This window comes from Oncorhynchus mykiss, chromosome 3 (genome assembly GCF_013265735.2).
Source record: "Oncorhynchus mykiss isolate Arlee chromosome 3, USDA_OmykA_1.1, whole genome shotgun sequence".
Taxonomy (NCBI): Eukaryota; Metazoa; Chordata; class Actinopteri; order Salmoniformes; family Salmonidae; genus Oncorhynchus; species Oncorhynchus mykiss.
This window is the reverse complement of record NC_048567.1, coordinates 54611507-54629719: the sequence shown is the minus strand read 5'-3', so window position 1 is coordinate 54629719 and position 18213 is coordinate 54611507. Positions and strand designations below refer to the sequence as shown.

The 18213-nt window shown below is 41.1% G+C and overlaps 1 protein-coding gene across 1 annotated transcript; it reads left to right on the top strand.

Moving 5' to 3' along the window:
• Positions 1–5175: 5175 nt before the first annotated feature.
• LOC110520216 (putative methyltransferase DDB_G0268948) lies at positions 5176–12192 on the top strand. The gene is made up of 7 exons (XM_021597379.2): positions 5176–5444; positions 7759–7957; positions 8900–9060; positions 9462–9675; positions 9858–9958; positions 10275–10412; positions 11758–12192. The coding sequence occupies exons 2-7, from the start codon at positions 7847–7849 to the stop codon at positions 11846–11848; spliced, it is 816 nt and encodes a 271-aa protein (XP_021453054.1). The 5' UTR covers positions 5176–5444; positions 7759–7846; the 3' UTR covers positions 11849–12192.
• The last annotated feature ends 6021 nt before the right edge of the window (positions 12193–18213 follow it).

Here is an 18213-nt window from a genome sequence, read left to right as displayed (position 1 = left end):
CTCTTTACTCTGCCAGGACCTAGGATCAAGAGAGACGCTCAAGTGTTTTAGTACTATATCTCTTGACACAATGATGAAAATAATCATGGCCTCTAAACCTTCAAGCTGCATACTGGACCCTCTTCCAACTAAACTACTGAAAGAGCTGCTTCCTGTGCTTGGCCCTCCTATGTTGAACATAATAAACGGCTCTCTATCCACCGGATGTGTACCAAACTCACTAAAAGTTGCAGTAATAAAGCCTCTCTTGAAAAAGCCAAACCTTGACCCAGAAAATATAAAAAACTATCGGCCTATATCGAATCTTCTATTCCTCTCAAAAATTTTAGAAAAGGCTGTTGCGCAGCAACTCACTGCCTTCCTGAAGACAAACAATGTATACGAAATGCTTCAGTCTGGTTTTAGACCCCATCATAGCACTGAGACTGCACTTGTGAAGGTGGTAAATTACCTTTTAATGGCATCAGACCGAGGCTCTGCATCTGTCCTCGTGCTCCTAGACCTTAGTGTTGCTTTTGATACCATCGATCACCACATTCTTTTGGAGAGATTGGAAACCCAAATTGGTCTACACGGACAAGTTCTGGCCTGGTTTAGCTCTTATCTGTCGGAAAGATATCAGTTTGTCTCTGTGAATGGTTTGTCCTCTGACAAATCAACTGTAAATTTCGGTGTTCCTCAAGGTTCCGTTTTAGGACCACTATTGTTTTCACTATATATTTTACCTCTTGGGGATGTCATTCGAAAACATAATGTTAACTTTCACTGCTATGCGGATGACACACAGCTGTACATTTCAATGAAACATGGTGAAGCCCCAAAATTGCCCTCGCTAGAAGCATGTGTTTCAGACATAAGGAAGTGGATGGCTGCAAACTTTCTACTTTTAAACTCGAACAAAACAGAGATGCTTGTTCTAGGTCCCAAGAAACAAAGAGATCTTCAGTTGAATCTGACAATTAATCTTAATGGTTGTACAGTCGTCTCAAATAAAACTGTGAAGGACCTCGGCGTTACTCTGGACCCTGATCTCTCTTTTGAAGAACATATCAAGACCATTTCAAGGACCGCTTTTTTCCATCTATGTAACATTGCAAAAATCAGAAACTTTCTGTCCAAAAATGATGCAGATTAATCCATGCTTTTGTCACTTCTAGGTTAGACTACTGCAATGCTCTACTTTCCGGCTACCCGGATAAAGCACTAAATAAACTTCAGTTACTGCTAAATACAGCTGCTAGAATCCTGACTAGAACCAAAAAATGTGATCATATTACTCCAGTGCTAGCCTCCCTACACTGGCTTCCTGTCAAAGCAAGGGCTGATTTCAAGGTTTTACTGCTAACCTACAAAGCATTACATGGGCTTGCTCCTACCTATCTCTCTGATTTGGTCCTGCCGTACATACCTACACGTACGCTACGGTCACAAGACGCAGGCCTCCTAATTGTCCCTAGAATTTCTAAGCAAACAGCTGGAGGCAGGGCTTTCTCCTATAGAGCTCCATTTTTATGGAACGGTCTGCCTACCAATGTCAGAGAGGCAAACTCGGTCTCAACCTTTAAGTCCTTACTGAAGACTCATCTCTTCAGTGGGTCATATGATTGAGTGTAGTCTGGCCCAGGAGTGGGAAGGTGAGCGGAAACGCTCTGGAGCAACGAACCGCCCTTGCTGTCTCTGCCTGGCCGGTTCCCCTCTTTCCACTGGGATTCTCTGCCTCTAACCTTATTACAGGGGCTGAGTCACTGGCTTACTGGGGCTCTCTCATACCGTCCCTGGAGGGGGTGCGTCACCTGAGTGGGATGATTCACTGATGTGGTCATCCTGTCTGGGTTGGCGCCCCCCCTAGGGTTGTGCCGTGGGGGAGATCTTTGTGGGCTATACTCAGCCTTGTCTCAGGATGGTAAGTTGGTGGTTGAAGATATCCCTCTAGTGGTGTGGGGGCTGTGCTTTGGCAAAGTGGGTGGGGTTATATCCTTCCTGTTTGGCCCTGTCCGGGGGTGTCCTCGGATGGGGCCACAGTGTCTCCTGACCCCTCCTGTCTCAGCCTCCAGTATTTATGCTGCAGTAGTTTATGTGTCGGGGGGCTGGGGTCAGTTTGTTATATCTGGAGTACTTCTCTTGTCCTATTCGGTGTCCTGTGTGAATTTAAGTGTGCTCTATCTAATTCTCTCTTTCTACACCTGCATTGCTTGCTGTTTGGGGTTTTAGGCTGGGTTTCTGTACAGCACTTTGAGATATCAGCTGATGTACGAAGGGCTATATAAATAAATTTGATTTGATTTGATTTGATTCAATGTTGGTGAAAATATGACGCATTTAAGAAAATAGATTGAAATGCATTTTTATGTGTTGTTCACAGCAGCAGATTTCAACAAACAAAAAGTATGAGTTCCTCACTTCAGCAATGACTGAAATGCCTGAATACTGCTGAAAACCCTTAAATGTTCATATGCCAGATATGGAAAAATAGGGATTTTAGTGATAAGAAGTAATAAGTTATTTCAGCTACTGCCCCGAGGCCCTTCTTATCATTATTCCCAAAACGAATACTAAGGGTGGCAGCCTTGCTGAAGAAATAATCCCTTTGGAAACGGTGGGTAGCCGAAGACCATTGTGTCATTGTTAGAATGAGTGGTTCAGGATTGAGGGATTCTCTGCTGCAGCTGCACTATGATATGAAATGCAAAGAGGAACTGGCTGGCCAGCCTCCTGATAACATCTTTCCAATTATAACAGCACTTCTCTCCAACATCTTCATCTGACTCCAACAAGTGGCAAAAACAACATAGAAAAGCAGTGCTGGCTCGCAGAACTTTTTATTTTAGGTTTATTTGGATCGTGGATGGCTCCTATTCTCTCATGCTCATAATCTCTGAGTTTTTATTTAGCTCTGCTGCCTGTAACATTGGGTAAAACAAAAAAGGTATCACTTGGCACTAACAGACAGTGAAGCACCATTCATGAGACACCAAATGCTGGCCTTGACAGTCAGAGCAAGAGGGCACTGTTGCTTGGGAATCAGAAGTCTAATTGGTACAGAAACCCGAACACTGCAAGTCTTGTGTCAGTGTGTGTGAATATAGTAGGCTTATGAAGCATTGTGAGGATTGGGTCATTTCTAGTGTGTAGAAGTTAGCTGAGGCTGTAAGCTTTTGTGAATGGGTGAGGAGAAACAAGTTTTTTTTTCTAATAACAAAAAGTATAATGTTGTCTCTTTGGTTTGGCTTTTGATTTAGTCTAATAGGAACTTTTACATGGTATGTAACTAGAAACCATCACTTCCAAAACAGTTCTTAGGGCGATTTCACGTAACTGAACATAATAATGTGTTACTTATTTTGACCAACTGTGTTGCCTATTTTCTTTGCTTTGTCTAGCAGAACTAATGTTTTCATGTGATATTTGGCCGGACAACAGTAACAAACGGAACAATCCCTCACCTCCTTTAACGACACTGGCAGTAGAGTTGTTACAGCTGGCTTTACAAGTGGGATGCACTGTTAAGCGCTACATCCCAAGGGGTTTATGATTGTACGGAGATTGTGACAGCTGGTTAAATGGTATCTCTTGACAAGGCAGGAACAAGATGTATGTCAGAAGAAGTGCAGTATTTTCATAAGGAGAATTATACTTGGAATACAGAGGAGGAATGGAGGCAAGAGTGGCAGAGGAGGTCTAAGAGAGAGAGGGAGGGTGAAGTATCGAAGGTGGTAGGTGTGAAGTTCTCAGAGCCCGAAGGCTTGCACTGAGGGTCAGGATAAAGATGAGTCTGTGACAGTAGGTGAAGTTGTGGAAAAAGTGTACCCTTGCCTTTTGGCTGATCCATGTGTGGTTTCAGGGTGGGTGAAAACAGAGTTGGGTGCTGTGGAATCAGTATAGGTAACCAGAAGTGGTCTTGTGATAATTGTTTGTGTTTCTGCTGGTCAGAGGGAGCAGGCGCTCCGTGTTAAACAAATGGGGGCAAGAGATGTGAATTGTTTTGCTCTCAAGAAAAGGGTGCCATTGAAAGGCGTGATTACTGGGTAGAAGTAAATGTGAAAGCTGACCAACTGAAGGGGAAGATTCCCGGTGTTTGTGATGTTTGTCGTTTGGTGCAACGCAGATAGGGTGGCATGAGTGGAGAAACAGAATAGTCATTGTCTGTTCTTTGGAGTTTTAATGTTGAGTCTTTGCCCGACAAAGTGATATTGGGATATATCAATTATCCTGTACAAGCTTTTGTGCTGAATACATTACGTTGTTACAGGTGTCAAGCTTATGGGCATGTGGCAGCAGTGTAGGAGGGAGGTTCCTAGGTGTGAGAAGAGTGCAGAAGGGCATGAGACAAAAGAATGTGTAGCATTGGGAAAAGTAGTGGTATTTGTTAATTGTAGGGGTGCCCATGGCGCTGGGTATCAGAAATGTCCTTTGCGAGAGAGGCAGGTTGAGGTTTCCAGGGTTAGAGTAGTGCAGAAGTTGTCATATGCTGAGGCAGTGAAGAAAGTAGAGGAAGATGGGTTAAGGGATCCTGAGAGGAATGGTGTGAGTAGGGAAAGGGGGATACCTAGTCAGTTGTTCAACTGAATGCCGTCAAATGAAATGTCTACCGCATTTAACCCAACCACTCTGAATCAGAAAGGTGTGAGGCGCTGCCTTAATTGACATCCACGTCTTCGGCGCCCGGGGAACAGTGGGTTAACTGCCTTGCTCAAGGGCAGAAAGACAGATTTTTACCATGTCAGCTTGGGGATTTGATCCAGCAACCTTTACCAGTACTGACGGATAAACCAACAAGTGATATACGTTTGACATTTATAGCAATGGTTATCAACTGTACTGCAGGGATGGACCGTAAGTCGCAAAAAATAGAGGTTGTGGCGGTTGACATCAAAAGAGTTACGCAGGGGTGGGCAATTCCAGTCCTCGAGGGCCTGATTGGTGTCACAGTTTTGCCCCAGCCCAAGCTACCACACCTGACTCCAATACTCACCTAATCATGATCTTCAGTTTAGAATGCAATTTGATTAATCAGCTGTGTTTGCTAGGGATGGAGAACAAGTGTGACACCAATCAGGCCCTGGAGGACTGGAGTTGCCTGACAGGGGTGTGTCCTTTCAGGCTGTTGGCTTGAAGTAGGACTAAATAGTGGAGTATGGTATTTTTTTTGTGAGTGTAGCGTTAGATGGTAGGGTGTATGTTGTATTATTTTTTTTAAGAAACGTATGAGCGTTATACTCCAGTCTAGTAGGTGGCGGTAATGCAACATTTGTTGGATGCCAATCGCCGTTAAACCTCATCGAATAAGAAGCTGTTACAGCTGTTTGGCAGCTTTTTTACGTTTCAATATTAACATTTGTCTTTATATTCGTGAGGTTGTTTGGCGACTGAAGTTTACTTCCAGAGGCTTGCTTCCGAGTCTCCTTGATTAGGGTGTGGACGGAGCGCTTTCTGTGAGACAGCAGGTAAACAACCGTGCAGACATTAACTAGTTTGTGGTTTTTATGTCGCATAACTAACCGCATCAACGTGAAGTATTTTCTAGCTTTGTAACTAGCAATTGTTTTCGCTCTGTTGCAAGTCTCCCTATCCTTGACACCCTCTACTGTAACTACGTCCAAATAACTGAGGGTGTATTCGTAAATTCAATCTGGAGTGCCAGAGTGCTCTCTTGACGTTCTAATTTTCAGAATGTTATCAGATTGTCGGTTCGTAAATTCAGAGCATTTCGTTCTCAGTGTTCAGAGCGCACACTGGACGCTCTGGCGGAGGAGTAGTGTTGATCTGAGCGTTCTGCCCAAACAACGCAGTCAAGTACCCAAGCTAACTGGCTAGCTTTCTAGCTAACGTTACAGACACATGAGAACACCTCTGACCATTTTACTTGCCCTAACAGAGCTGGTTAGGCTGTTTTCATGTTATCCAGAGCATTGGTTACTGTGCTGCTGGCAACAATTTAATTACGCCTTTTCACCGAGGTTTACTGACACCGGCCATATTCAAGGGGTGTTGAGCTTTCGTAAATGTGTCAGTTATGTCTGAATGTGAGACAATATATCCGCAGGAAAGTATAATGAAATCAACTTTTCAATGTGTTGGTAGTGTATTCAGATTTGTCATCTGAAGGATGTGCAGAACCATGTAAACACGTGCACCATCTCGGCAAATGTCCATGCATGACTTAGATGTATTTTCATTCTGTTTGCATTTCAGACACTACCAGGGGTTTGAGAATGATTTAATTATACTTTCGTGTGGATATATTGTCTCACATTCCTACCTGCAAAAAGACCAACCAGTCCTGGCAATGTTTGTGGTGAAATTTTCAGATGAGAGAAACAGTTTTACAAGCTGCATTAAAATTGTGTAAGGTGATTTTGTTATTTGACATTACAATTGCGTATAACTTCATTGCAGACTTTCAGGAGACTAATTAAATGTCTGCACTTGTTCTTCTGTTTTGCTATTGTTTAGAAAATGTTCTGTTCATTAACCTAATCGCTGCATCATAGGACCCAGTCTAGTTTCACAATTTTGGTCTTAATGCATAATCTACACTGAACAAAAATGTAAACACAACATGTAAAGTGTTGGTTTAATGAGCTGAAATAAAAGATCCCAGACATTTTCCGAATGCACAAACTTGATTGCATCCATGTTGGTGAGCACGTCTCCTTTGCCAAGATTATCCATCCACTTGCCAGGTGTGACATATCAAGTAGCTGAATAAATAGCATGATCATTACACAGGTGCACCTTGTGCTGGTGACAAAATGTGCAGCTTTGTCACAACACAATGCCACAGATGTCTCAAGTTTTGAGGGAGTGTGCAATTGACATGCTGACTACAGGAATTTCCACCAGGGCTGTTGCCAGGTACTTTAATGTTTATCTTCCATAATCCTCCAACGTTGTTTTAGAGAATTTGGCTGCACAACCACAGACCACGTGTGTGTGTGTGTGGCGAGTGGTTTACTGCTGTCAACCTTGTGAACAGAGTTCCACACGGTGGTGGTGAGGTTATGGTATGGGCAGACATAAGCTACGGACAACGAACACATTTGCATTTTATCAATGACAAATTGAATGCACAGAGATACCATGATGAGATCCAGAGGCCCATTGTCGTACCATTCAGCCGCCACCATCACCTCATGTTTCAGCATTATAATGTACCCATGTTGCAAGGATCTGTAGACAATTCCTAGAAGCTGAAAATGTCCCAATTCTTCCATTGCCTGCATACTCACCAGACATGTCCCCCATTGAGCATGTTTGGGATGCTCTGAATTGATGTGTACGACAGCGTGTTCCAGTTCCCACCAATATCCAGCAATTTCACACAGCCGTTAGCGTGAGACAATCTCCCACGATCAACAGCCTGATCAACTCTATGCGAAGATGTCACCCTGCATGAGACATGGTCGTCACACCAGATACTGACTGGATTTCTGATCCACGCCCATACCTTTTGTAAGATACCTGTGACCAACGGATCCATATCTGTATTCCCAATCATGTGAAATCCATATATTAGGGTGTAATAAATGTATTTCAATTGACTGAATTATTTATGAACTGTAACTCAGTAAAATCTTTGAAATTGTTGCACACAACATCACACACAAATCAGTGTTTTGCAATTTGTCAAGAGGTGACAAGTTATTTGATCTTAGCAGCCCAGGTGTCTCTTTAAACCTCTATGTGACTGAGTGACTACTACCAGTAGCCTCTGTCCTACTCCTTATGTGTATCCTCTTTTCATGTAATGATTAAAAGGTCCTAAGTGAAGGAGCAGGTCTGTCTGCTGAGTCACTGCAAGCAGGAAAGAGCACTAGGCTAGCGGAGCAGCTTACCGCAGAGCACCATGACCTACCGGCTGTTTGAGGAGAAACACCATGCCTCCATCTACCAGAGGTACCGCTTTGTACCCCCAGAGGAGATCAGAGACATCATCCTGCATTACCTGGAAAGGAAGGTGAGCCAAGCAAAGATATTACTGTTATAGACTTTGTCTTTTACATGACGTTAGACTTGTACAGTTGACAAATCTTAGGTTGTCTAAGATAAGTCTTTGGTGTAATGCTTCCACTCAGTGTCTGAGAAGGGAATTTTTTACTTTCATTTCTATTGCATAATATTTCAGGATTATGACATTTGAAATCAGATATAAACATTCTCTCAACCGTTTCCTGTTTCTAAATGCTTTTGAGTATTGTGACAATAGGTCACTAAACACTGTCATCCATTATCTTACGTTATTACCGTAAGCTTGAAATACCTATTTAGCAAAGACCAGAGTGTTATATAATAACACACACTACCGTTCACAAGTTTGGGGTCACTTAGAAGTTTCCTTGTTTTAGAAAGCAAAGCAATTTATTGGTCCATTTTAAAATAACTTCAAATTAATCAGAAATACAGTGTAGACATTGTTAATGTTGTAAATGACTAATGTAGCTGGAAATGGCAGAATTTAAGGGAATATCTAGAAAACCTTTTGCAATTATGTTAGCACAGCTAAAGGGTTTTCTATTGATCAATTAGCCTTTTTAAAATGTATAAACTCGGATTAGCTAACTCAATGTGCCATTGGAACACAGGAGTGATGGTTGCTGATAATGGGCTTCTGTACGCCTATGCAGATATTCCATTAAAAATCAGCTGTTTCCAGCTACAATAGTAATTTACAACATTAACAATGTCTACTCTGTATTTCTGATCAATGATGTTGATGTTATTTTAATGGACAAAAAAATGTATTTTTCTTTCAAAAACAAGGACATTTCTAAGTGACCCCAAACTTTTAACTGGTACTGTATATTATCTGTATTGAACATCACATTTACACTATCACTAGCTATCACTCTCCTTTAGTGAAGGCTAATTATATAGTGTCTCACTGGTCCCCTCTCTTCAGAATGTCCAGCCTCATGCCCTAGCTGTGGACCTGGGCTGTGGGACGGGGCAGAACTCACGCCTGCTGGCCCCACACTTCCAGGAAGTGGTGGGCATCGACATCAGCGAGTGCCAACTGGAGGAGGCCAGGGCAGTGGCAGGGTTCAACAACATCACTTACAGGTTTTTGAATGTGTCTATGTGTGTGTTTAACCTTACTATCCTTTTGAGGTCCAAAAGTCCTCACAAGGATAGTAAAACAAGGAAAATCTGACAAGTGGGGACATTTTGCCGTTCCCCATACATTAATAAAACTGCTATTTTAGAGTTTGGTTAGGGTTATTTAGAGTTTAGGGATAATATGATTTTGAATGGGAATAAATGTTTTGGTCCACACTTGGCTCGTAAAACCAACGTGTATGTTGTTTAAAAAGAAACAGTGATGACAATCTGCAGAGACGGTCAATTACACTCAGCACAAAGGTCAGCAGTAGCTTCCCACTTTCAATAGGCCCCTAGTTAATATGTTAGTTTATGTAGAAATCCTCAATGTTTGGTGCTGTGTCTTAATACTTACTATACAGGAAAGGGACAGCTGAGGAGCTGCCGTTTCCGGATGCTTCTGTGGACCTACTGACTGCAGCCTCAGCGGCCCATTGGTTTGACCAACAGCGGTTCCTCTTGGAGGCAGGCCGGGTCCTGAAGCCTTGCGGCTGCATGGCTCTGCTTGGCTTTGCTGATAACTTCAGACTCCATTACGGCTCATGTGGGGACAGACTCACTGACATCTGTGATGAGGTGAAAAACACAGAACTAGAATGACATTCTATTTTTATGGTGACAAACCAATGCCACTTAATCTGTTTAGTGTGTCATGTTTATTTTCATTGGGTACTAGGTACAATAGTTGTTTTCATCTACAGTATGCTTACAAAATGTTTGTTAGTTTCCTGACTGAGATTTGACTTTGCTATCCCCAGTTCAAGAAGGTGCTGTTACCATACACCAGCACACAGGTAGCCGTGTCCAACACCAAACTAAAGGAGCTTTACACTGCTATCCCCTTCCCTGACAAAGAGAGGTAACTCATACAGCCTCTGTGAGAACCCAGTAGAACAGCCTGTTTGATATATATATATATATATATATACATACATACATACATACATACATACATACATACATACATACATACATACATACATACATAGAAGTAATGTACTCACATCTAGTGACTCTCAGGTGGTCAAAATCAAATGTTGTACTCAATAAACTGCAGGAGTATTCAATATTATGACTTACTTGACTTAAACCTCTTGGCCCCCCTGGGTAAATAGGGCATCCACTATGACTCTCCTCTCAATTCAACAGTGTGTGTGTATCTGTTATTATTTCAGGATTGAGTGTATCCCACTGAAGCAGCAGATCTCAGTGAGGAACATAGTGGGCTTCATGGAGTCCTTCTCCACGTACCAGGCCTTCCAGAGGGCCGAGCCTGATGCTGCCACCACACTGCTGCAGAGAATACTCGACAGGTAACAACCCTGATCAATCAACGGATGAATGAATGACTGAATGGATGAATGAACCAATTACTGAATGGATGAATTAATGAACTAATTAGCTAATTAACAAATTAACCCGGTGGAGTCGATTGATAAACCTGTGTCGGTCTAAGTTGCATAACAAATAAATCCCCATCAAAATCCATCAGTTTACGCTAGAGATACGCATCCGCCAGTGTCACACTTCAACATCTGCAGTGAAAGGTGACAGAGCTAGAGCCGTGTTTGTCAGACCATGAGACATCCCGAAAATCATCTGTAGCGTCCGAACAGTTTGACCTACTAACTATTGACCATTGTATGGATAGACTCTCAAACACGATGGTGTTCTCTTCTTTGCTTTACGACCCCCACAAGTGCCAGGAGTCTCGTCTGAAGTCAGTACCGTCGATGTGCTAAATTCTGTTTGGTAACGTCCGCACCGTTTGGGCTACTAACTAACTAACTTATATATATATATATATATATATATATATATATATATATATATATATATATATATATATATATATATATATATATATATATATATATATATATATATATATATATATATATATATATATATATATATATATATATATATATATATATATATATATATATATATATATATTTCCAGAGTTTAAATTGATTGTATTATTATGTTTTTTGTATTTTACACACTTTTCCCCGTCTCATCGCTACAACTCCCCAATGGGCTCAGGAGGCGAATGTCAGGTCACACGTCCTCTGCAACATGACCCGCCAAACCGCATTTCCTTACAAACTCCCGCTTAAACCGGAAGCCAGAAGCACCAATGTGTTGGTGGAAACACTGTTCAACTGACGACCGAGATCCGGGAGTCCACCTCCAGCCTTAGACCGCTGTCCCACTCGGGAGGCCCCATACCTGAGTTTTTATTTATATCTCCTAGATTTAGGACAGACACTTTAAAACCTTGTTTCTTCTGATAAATTTTTTTGACAGTCCTTTTAGCCATTTATGAATGTGTTATTTATTCAATGCATTTCTATCGGTTTTAGTAGTCATTTTCCAAAATAAATATTTTTAAAAAATCATATTTTTTTATACCTAATGGGGTCCTAAAATTCTCAATCAAATAGCTAAATGATCCATAGGTATGACCAATTTTAAAACAATTCCATCTGTCAGATTAGCCCCCCGTCTTAGACTAAAGATTAAATGAACAAAAAAAATGTGTGAGGAAATGAACAAATAATCAAAATAATTAATTATATTTACTTGTATGCCACTTTTACGGTCCATCCCACATGGAATTATTTTATCAAATATATTGACGTCGTATTGCAGGTTTCTGAAGGAGATGGGAGTCACATCACCAGACACACTCATGGAAGTGACGCTGGAGTATTTCTGTGTCCTGGCGTCTAAACCGGAGTGAACACTCTTTACAGTGTGAATGTGTTTGTGTGTAGACAGATGTTTCTTAAGCTTGTGTCAGTCATGTTTAAGCTGTTGTTAAGTAGTATTCTGTTCACATAAGATGTCATTGAAGTCCCTTTGGTTTTTGTCTCTTTTATACATTGTAATGTAGAGCAAACTATTAGCCTTAGTCACATCATTATCAAAATGGTTGCCACATTTAGTATCTTCCTTGCCTGAGATTTACAATAAAATGTGTCTGTAGACACAATCATAAATAATATTCAAAAGTTAACTTCAGGGCTGTATCAAGTGTCTCAGTAATATTAGGAGTGTGGATTTCAGGATCAGTTTTTCCTTTTAGATCACAATGAAAAATATAACATGGGCAAGGGGGTATCTGATCCAAGATTAGCACTCCTAATCTAAGACAATTGATACTTACGCAGCCCAATTCAGATTTTTTTCTTTCTTCACTAATTGGTCTTTTGATCAGGTCTGAAAAAGATGTGGTTGTGATTGGTAAAAATATCAGAATTGGGCTGACAGTCTAAACGCAGTCATACGGCCGCAGATTTTTGGTTGGTTTCTTTTTAATATGCTGTATGCATGGGTTCAACCCAATTCATTACATTATGCCAACTGAAAGAAGACCTTGGGTCGGTTCTTGGACCAGTCCTTCAGATATTGACTGTTTATAATTAACTCTTAGTGAGCTAGTAGTAGTAGTAGTGCAGCTCAGTACAAAGCCTATTGTTGTTGATCTATGGCTTAGTGATCAGTTGGAATAGGGTTTTTATCTGAGTAAGGAAACTGAACTCATCAGGCTTTTGTATTTTCCCACATCAATCACAACAGAGAAAACACCCTAAGCGAAAACAAGGTTCTGATCCCTCCCTCTCCCATCTCCAGGGGACTTCTTATTGGTTCTAACACACCACACAGCTCTCTTTGAATCCATGTAACCCTGGCTCCCTTCATAAACATCCTCATTAGCAAACAACCCACATTCCTGCACCGCCCCTTTCACTATCTCATATTAGCCTGGCCAAGCACCTAGTGGTTTCCCTGAACTGGCCCTGTGAGGTAAGGGAATCTCCTGATCACATTCCTTAATGTGGCCTCCACACCCCAGTGAGAAAGAGTTTTCCTGAATTAAAAAAAACAACTTATGAATAGCACGTCTATTTCTGGGTTGGAGAATACCTTTTGTATTCCGGTTGTTTTTTCCTGTAGTACAGCTCAATGGCATGGCCAATCGTCTGTAAGGAGCATGAAGGTAAGGAGCATGCTGCCTCCTACTGGAAAGAGTCTCCCTCAGCTCAATAAAGAGTTTGTGTCCTTCCTGGAGAAAAGGTAGGATCAGTTGTGTGTATTCATGGAAGCCAAGCTTCCCCCAAAAATGTACCTAGAAAAAAAATCTAAATATAGAATAATGTATCTTTCGCCTCGGTTTCATAATTGTCCTTCAATTCGCTAGAGGTTGAATGAATCTCACAGAAGAAAGAATCCGAGCGGGCGAAACAGCGTCCCCTGTCTCTACGTGTGAATTGTCCTGGCTGAAGGAAAGGGAAGCGAGTTTGGATTTGTCGTATTTTTCAAATCGCATTGAGGGCATACGTCAATGACAGGAACAATTTGAATTGTTGCATCTCGTTGTGTTACTGTTCTTCAGTGTCTCGCTAGCTAGCTAAATTTGGGCCTTTCCAAAATTAGTTATGGATGTAGATAGGGATTTGGACTTGTGGTTTTACTTAATTCTCCGTACTGGCCAATGATTTTATAACAGGCGATCCTGAACTAAACATGAATTCATACATTGTTGTACTACTGACCTGAGAGGATGGAAGTTCAAAATGTAGCTCTGCGTAGAAGGCTAACGTTAACTAGCTAATGTTGCCCATTGATGGAAGATAGGCTAGCGAGCAAGCATTTAGCCAGGTAGCCTAGGACAACAAAAAACCTAAATATTGTGCTGTATGACATAGTGATAGACCGTTTCGTCAACATGAGAGGTGGGTTGCATTGGCGTTTCTCTACAAGTAGCGTGAGAACATGTTCTATTTGCACTCGCACACACATAGAAATCAGAACCATGTAACCATATTTGGCTTACGTTGATTGGACCAAATAGTTTATGGTATCTTTTAGTTGTCACTGTATTAGATTTGGCAGAGATCATTTGATGTTGAAATGGTGCTGGCATACAAGAGGCAGCTCCTGTTTTCTTTGCGACTTTCGGTAACTGTGGTTCTAAATCAATAGTTGTTTAGTGGTCTGAAAACGGCGGAAACATTAACTTGTTTGACCATGCTGTAGGTCATGTAACTGTCTGTTTACATGCAATATTCTTTGTGGACTTCACCGGACAGAGGTTGGTATCCGGTTTTGTGATAAAACAAAAAGGTGTGGTTGAATTTATTCTGCCACTGTTTTGTCTCCGCCTTTAGGCCACCAAGGTAAATGACAGTTTCAGGTTGGATATGCGACGGATATTCGCCTGTAGTTTTCCTTATGTCCACCAACAGCAGTTAAGGACCGTCAACAGAGTGACAAATCACATTTTCCAAATTTCAATAGCTCTTTAACCATTACTCCAAACACTTTCAAAACTGGTTGTAGCTAACCCGATGGCATAGACACACATTGTACACCCTTTAGTTTGTCCTTTAAAACAAAACAAAAATTAATCACGGTTTTACATACATTTTTCAAAATGTAGAATTTCAATAGCTCCTTGGTCATCTGACCTAGTGACTTCCAACAAGGTTCAGAATGTCCACTCAGTGGGCCTACACATTGTTCACCCTTTAGTTTGTCCATTTTGATCTCACGTAGTTTTACTTGAATTTTTCAACATTTTACAATTTCAATAGCTCCTTGGTCATGTGACCTAATGTCCGCTGACTACTCTTCTATATTGCACACTTGTTTGTACTGTAAAATCACGCGGTGTAACGTACATTTTTCATTGTTTCAAATTTGCAATAGCTCCTTGGTCATGTCAATTACACACCTAAGAAGCGTGCAATGGACATACACCCATATTGCATAACCTCTAGTCCTGTATCTTCTATATTGTTGTACATTAATATTAGTTTGACAGTTAGGGGGTTCAGTCCAGTGTTGTTTACCCTTTTCTTTAATATTTATCTACAATAATTGGTAGTTCTAAGTACTTATTTTTAACAATAGGAGAGCGACAGATATCTCCTTTCGTCGTTAATATCAACCATAAAGGAAAAGGACAAAGTATGAGAGTCATGCTATTAATTGTCCAAAGCAGGGATGGAGAGTGAGCTAGTGAGGTAGGCTGGTTAATACATATACTGAACATGTAACCACAGTAATGGTGGCCAGTAAAACAATTAATAAAAATATAATATTGACAAATTAAACATTGTAGACCTTTAATTTTATCCAACATGTCAACAGACACAACTTCAATTAAGTATGAAACATTTCACCGTGTTAACTTTCTCTTTATCCCTGGTTGATGTACATTTCAGAGCCTCTTCAGTGTGGATGGGGTATAGCATACATTTTCAACAACAAAGACTGTACTTCCAGTTTGTGTTCTTTACTCTGTTGAACTCTTTTGTCTTCATTCCTAGTTACAGCACATGGAACCTCAGTTGGCATGCAAAACAAAGTGTAACACGTTATAAATAATATCAATGCAGTATGACGAATTAGCTATCCATTGTGTTATATTATAAATTGCCTTACATGCTGTCACTGTTGTCAAAAGATTTTAAACATGCTAAATAAAGTTACTAACCCAGTCAGTCTTTGGGCCACATCCAGGTTCTTTATCAGTGGCACACATGAAGCAGTTGTTGGCTTTGTTGAACTCTGAAATCATAGGCATGAACTGAATATATGGCTGTCCCACACATCTACATCAAAATAATGAATTTACATTCACTTTGAATTAAATGTCATTACCAGACATTTTTAGTATATCCTCAGCAATTTCTTTTCGCAGTTGCTCCGTGTGTTTTTGAAGGTTCCATATCAATTTGGGAGGGGATGTTGGGGAAGTTCTGTGCAACTTCCTTGGCCATCTACACCAAAAAATAAAATAGTTTTTTTGACCTAATTGTCACATAACAGCTAACCATTCATTATTGAAAATATAACTATCAAACCTGCATTATAAAGACCCCACAGCTGAAGCTGTCCTGCTGCATGGTGGAAGTTATTTCCCCTCCTTTACACTTTATGTCCACCCAGTCGTCTTTTCCATGGCAGGATCTTCTCATTTTGAAGTATTCTCTTTTTTATGTAAACATAATGGAATTATGATTAGTTCTAGGCAAATGAATACACAAGCCACATTTGTATGCTGTTTTCCTTAACACTATAATCTAGTAGTAATTTATTAGTAGAGGTAATTTCCTTTATGCCCCATTCTACACACAGTCTAAATTATAGGCACTTAACCATTTACAGGACAATAAAAGTAGCATATAGGATAAAACCCTATCACAGAGTGAATAAATGTACAGTCGTGGCCAAAAGTTCTGAGAATGAGACAAATATTAATTTTCACAAAGTCTGCTGCCTCAGTTTGTATGATGGCAATTTGCATATACTCCAGAATGTTATGAAGAGTGATCAGATGAATTGCAATTAATCCTCTTTGCCATGCAAATGAACTGAATCCCCCAAAAACATTTCCACTGCATTTCAGCCCTGCCACAAAAGGACCATCTGACATCACGTCAGTGATTCTCTCGTTAACACAGGTGTGAGTGTTGACTAGGACAAGGCTGGAGATCCCTCTGTCATGCTGATTGAGTTCGAATAACAGACTGGAAGCTTCAAAAGGAGGGTGGTGCTTGGAATCATTGTTCTTCCTCTGTCAATCATGGTTACCTGCAAGGAAACACGTGCCATCATCATTGCTTTGCACAAAAAGGGCTTCACAGGCAAGGATATTGCTGCCAGTAAGATTGCACCTAAATCAACCATTTATCGGATAATCAAGAACTTCAAGGAGAGCGGTTCAATTGTTGTGAAGAAGGCTGCAGGGCGCCCAAGAAAGTCCAGCAAGCGCCAGGATCGTCTCCTAAAGTTGATTCAGCTGTGGGATCGGGGCACCACCAGTACAGAGCTTGCTCAGGAATGGCAGCAGGCAGGTGTGAGTGCATCTGCACGCACAGTGAGGCAAAGACTTTTGGAGGATGGCCTTGTGTCAAGAAGGGCAGCAAAGAAGCCACTTCTCTCCAGGAAAAACATCAGCGACAGACTGATATTCTGCAAAAGGTACAGGGATTGGACTGCTGAGGACCGGGGTAAAATCATTTTCTCTGATGAATCCCCTTTCCGATTGTTTGGGGCATCTGGAAAAAAGCTTGTCTAGAGAAGATAAGGTGAGCGCTACCATCAGTCCTGTGTCATGCCAACAGTAAAGCATCCTGAGACCATTCATGTGTGGGGTTGCTTCTCAGTAAACACTTTTGTTATTGACCAAATACTTATTTTCCACCATAATTTGCAAATTAATTAATAAAAAAATCCTACAATGCGATTTTCTGGATTTTTTTTTCTCATTTTGTCTGTCGTAGTTGAAGTGTACCTAAGATGAAAATTACAGGCCTCTTTCATCTTTTTAAGTGGGAGAACTTGTACAATTGGTGGCTGACTAAATACTTTTTTGCCCCACTGTAGGTCTGTAATAGTTTGGGTCTAGAGTGTCTCCCCCTTTGAAGAGGGGGATGACCGCGGCAGCTTTCCAATCTTTGGGGATCTCAGACGATATGAAAGAGAGATTGAACAGGCTAGTAATAGGGGTTGCAACAATTGCGGCGGATAATTTTAGAAAGAGAGGGTCCAGATTGTCTAGCCCAGCTGATTTGTAGGGGTCCAGATTTTGCAGCTCTTTCAGAACATCAGCTATCTGGATTTGGGTGAAGGAGAAATGGGGGAGGTTTGGGCAAGTTGCTGTGAGGGGGTGCAGAGCTGTTGACTGGGGTAGGGGTAGCCAGGTGGAAACCAAGCCCAGCCTTAGAAAAATGCTTCTTTAAATTGTCGATAATCGTAGATTTATCGATGGTGACTGTGTTTCCTAGCCTCAGTGCAGTGGGCAGCTGGGAGGAGGTGCTCTTATTCTCCATGAACTTTAGTGTCCCAGAACTTTTTGTAGTTTGTGCTACAGGATGTCAATTTCTGTTTGAAAAAGCTAGCCTTAGCTTTCCTAACTGCCTGTGTATATTGGTTCCTAACTTTCCTGAAAAGTTGCATATCACGGGGGCTATTCGATGCTAATGCAGTACACCACAGGATGTTTTTGTGCTGGTCAAGGCCAGTCAGGTCTGGAGTGAACCAAGAGCTATATCTGTTCCTGGTTCTAATTTTTTTTAATGGGGCATGCTTATT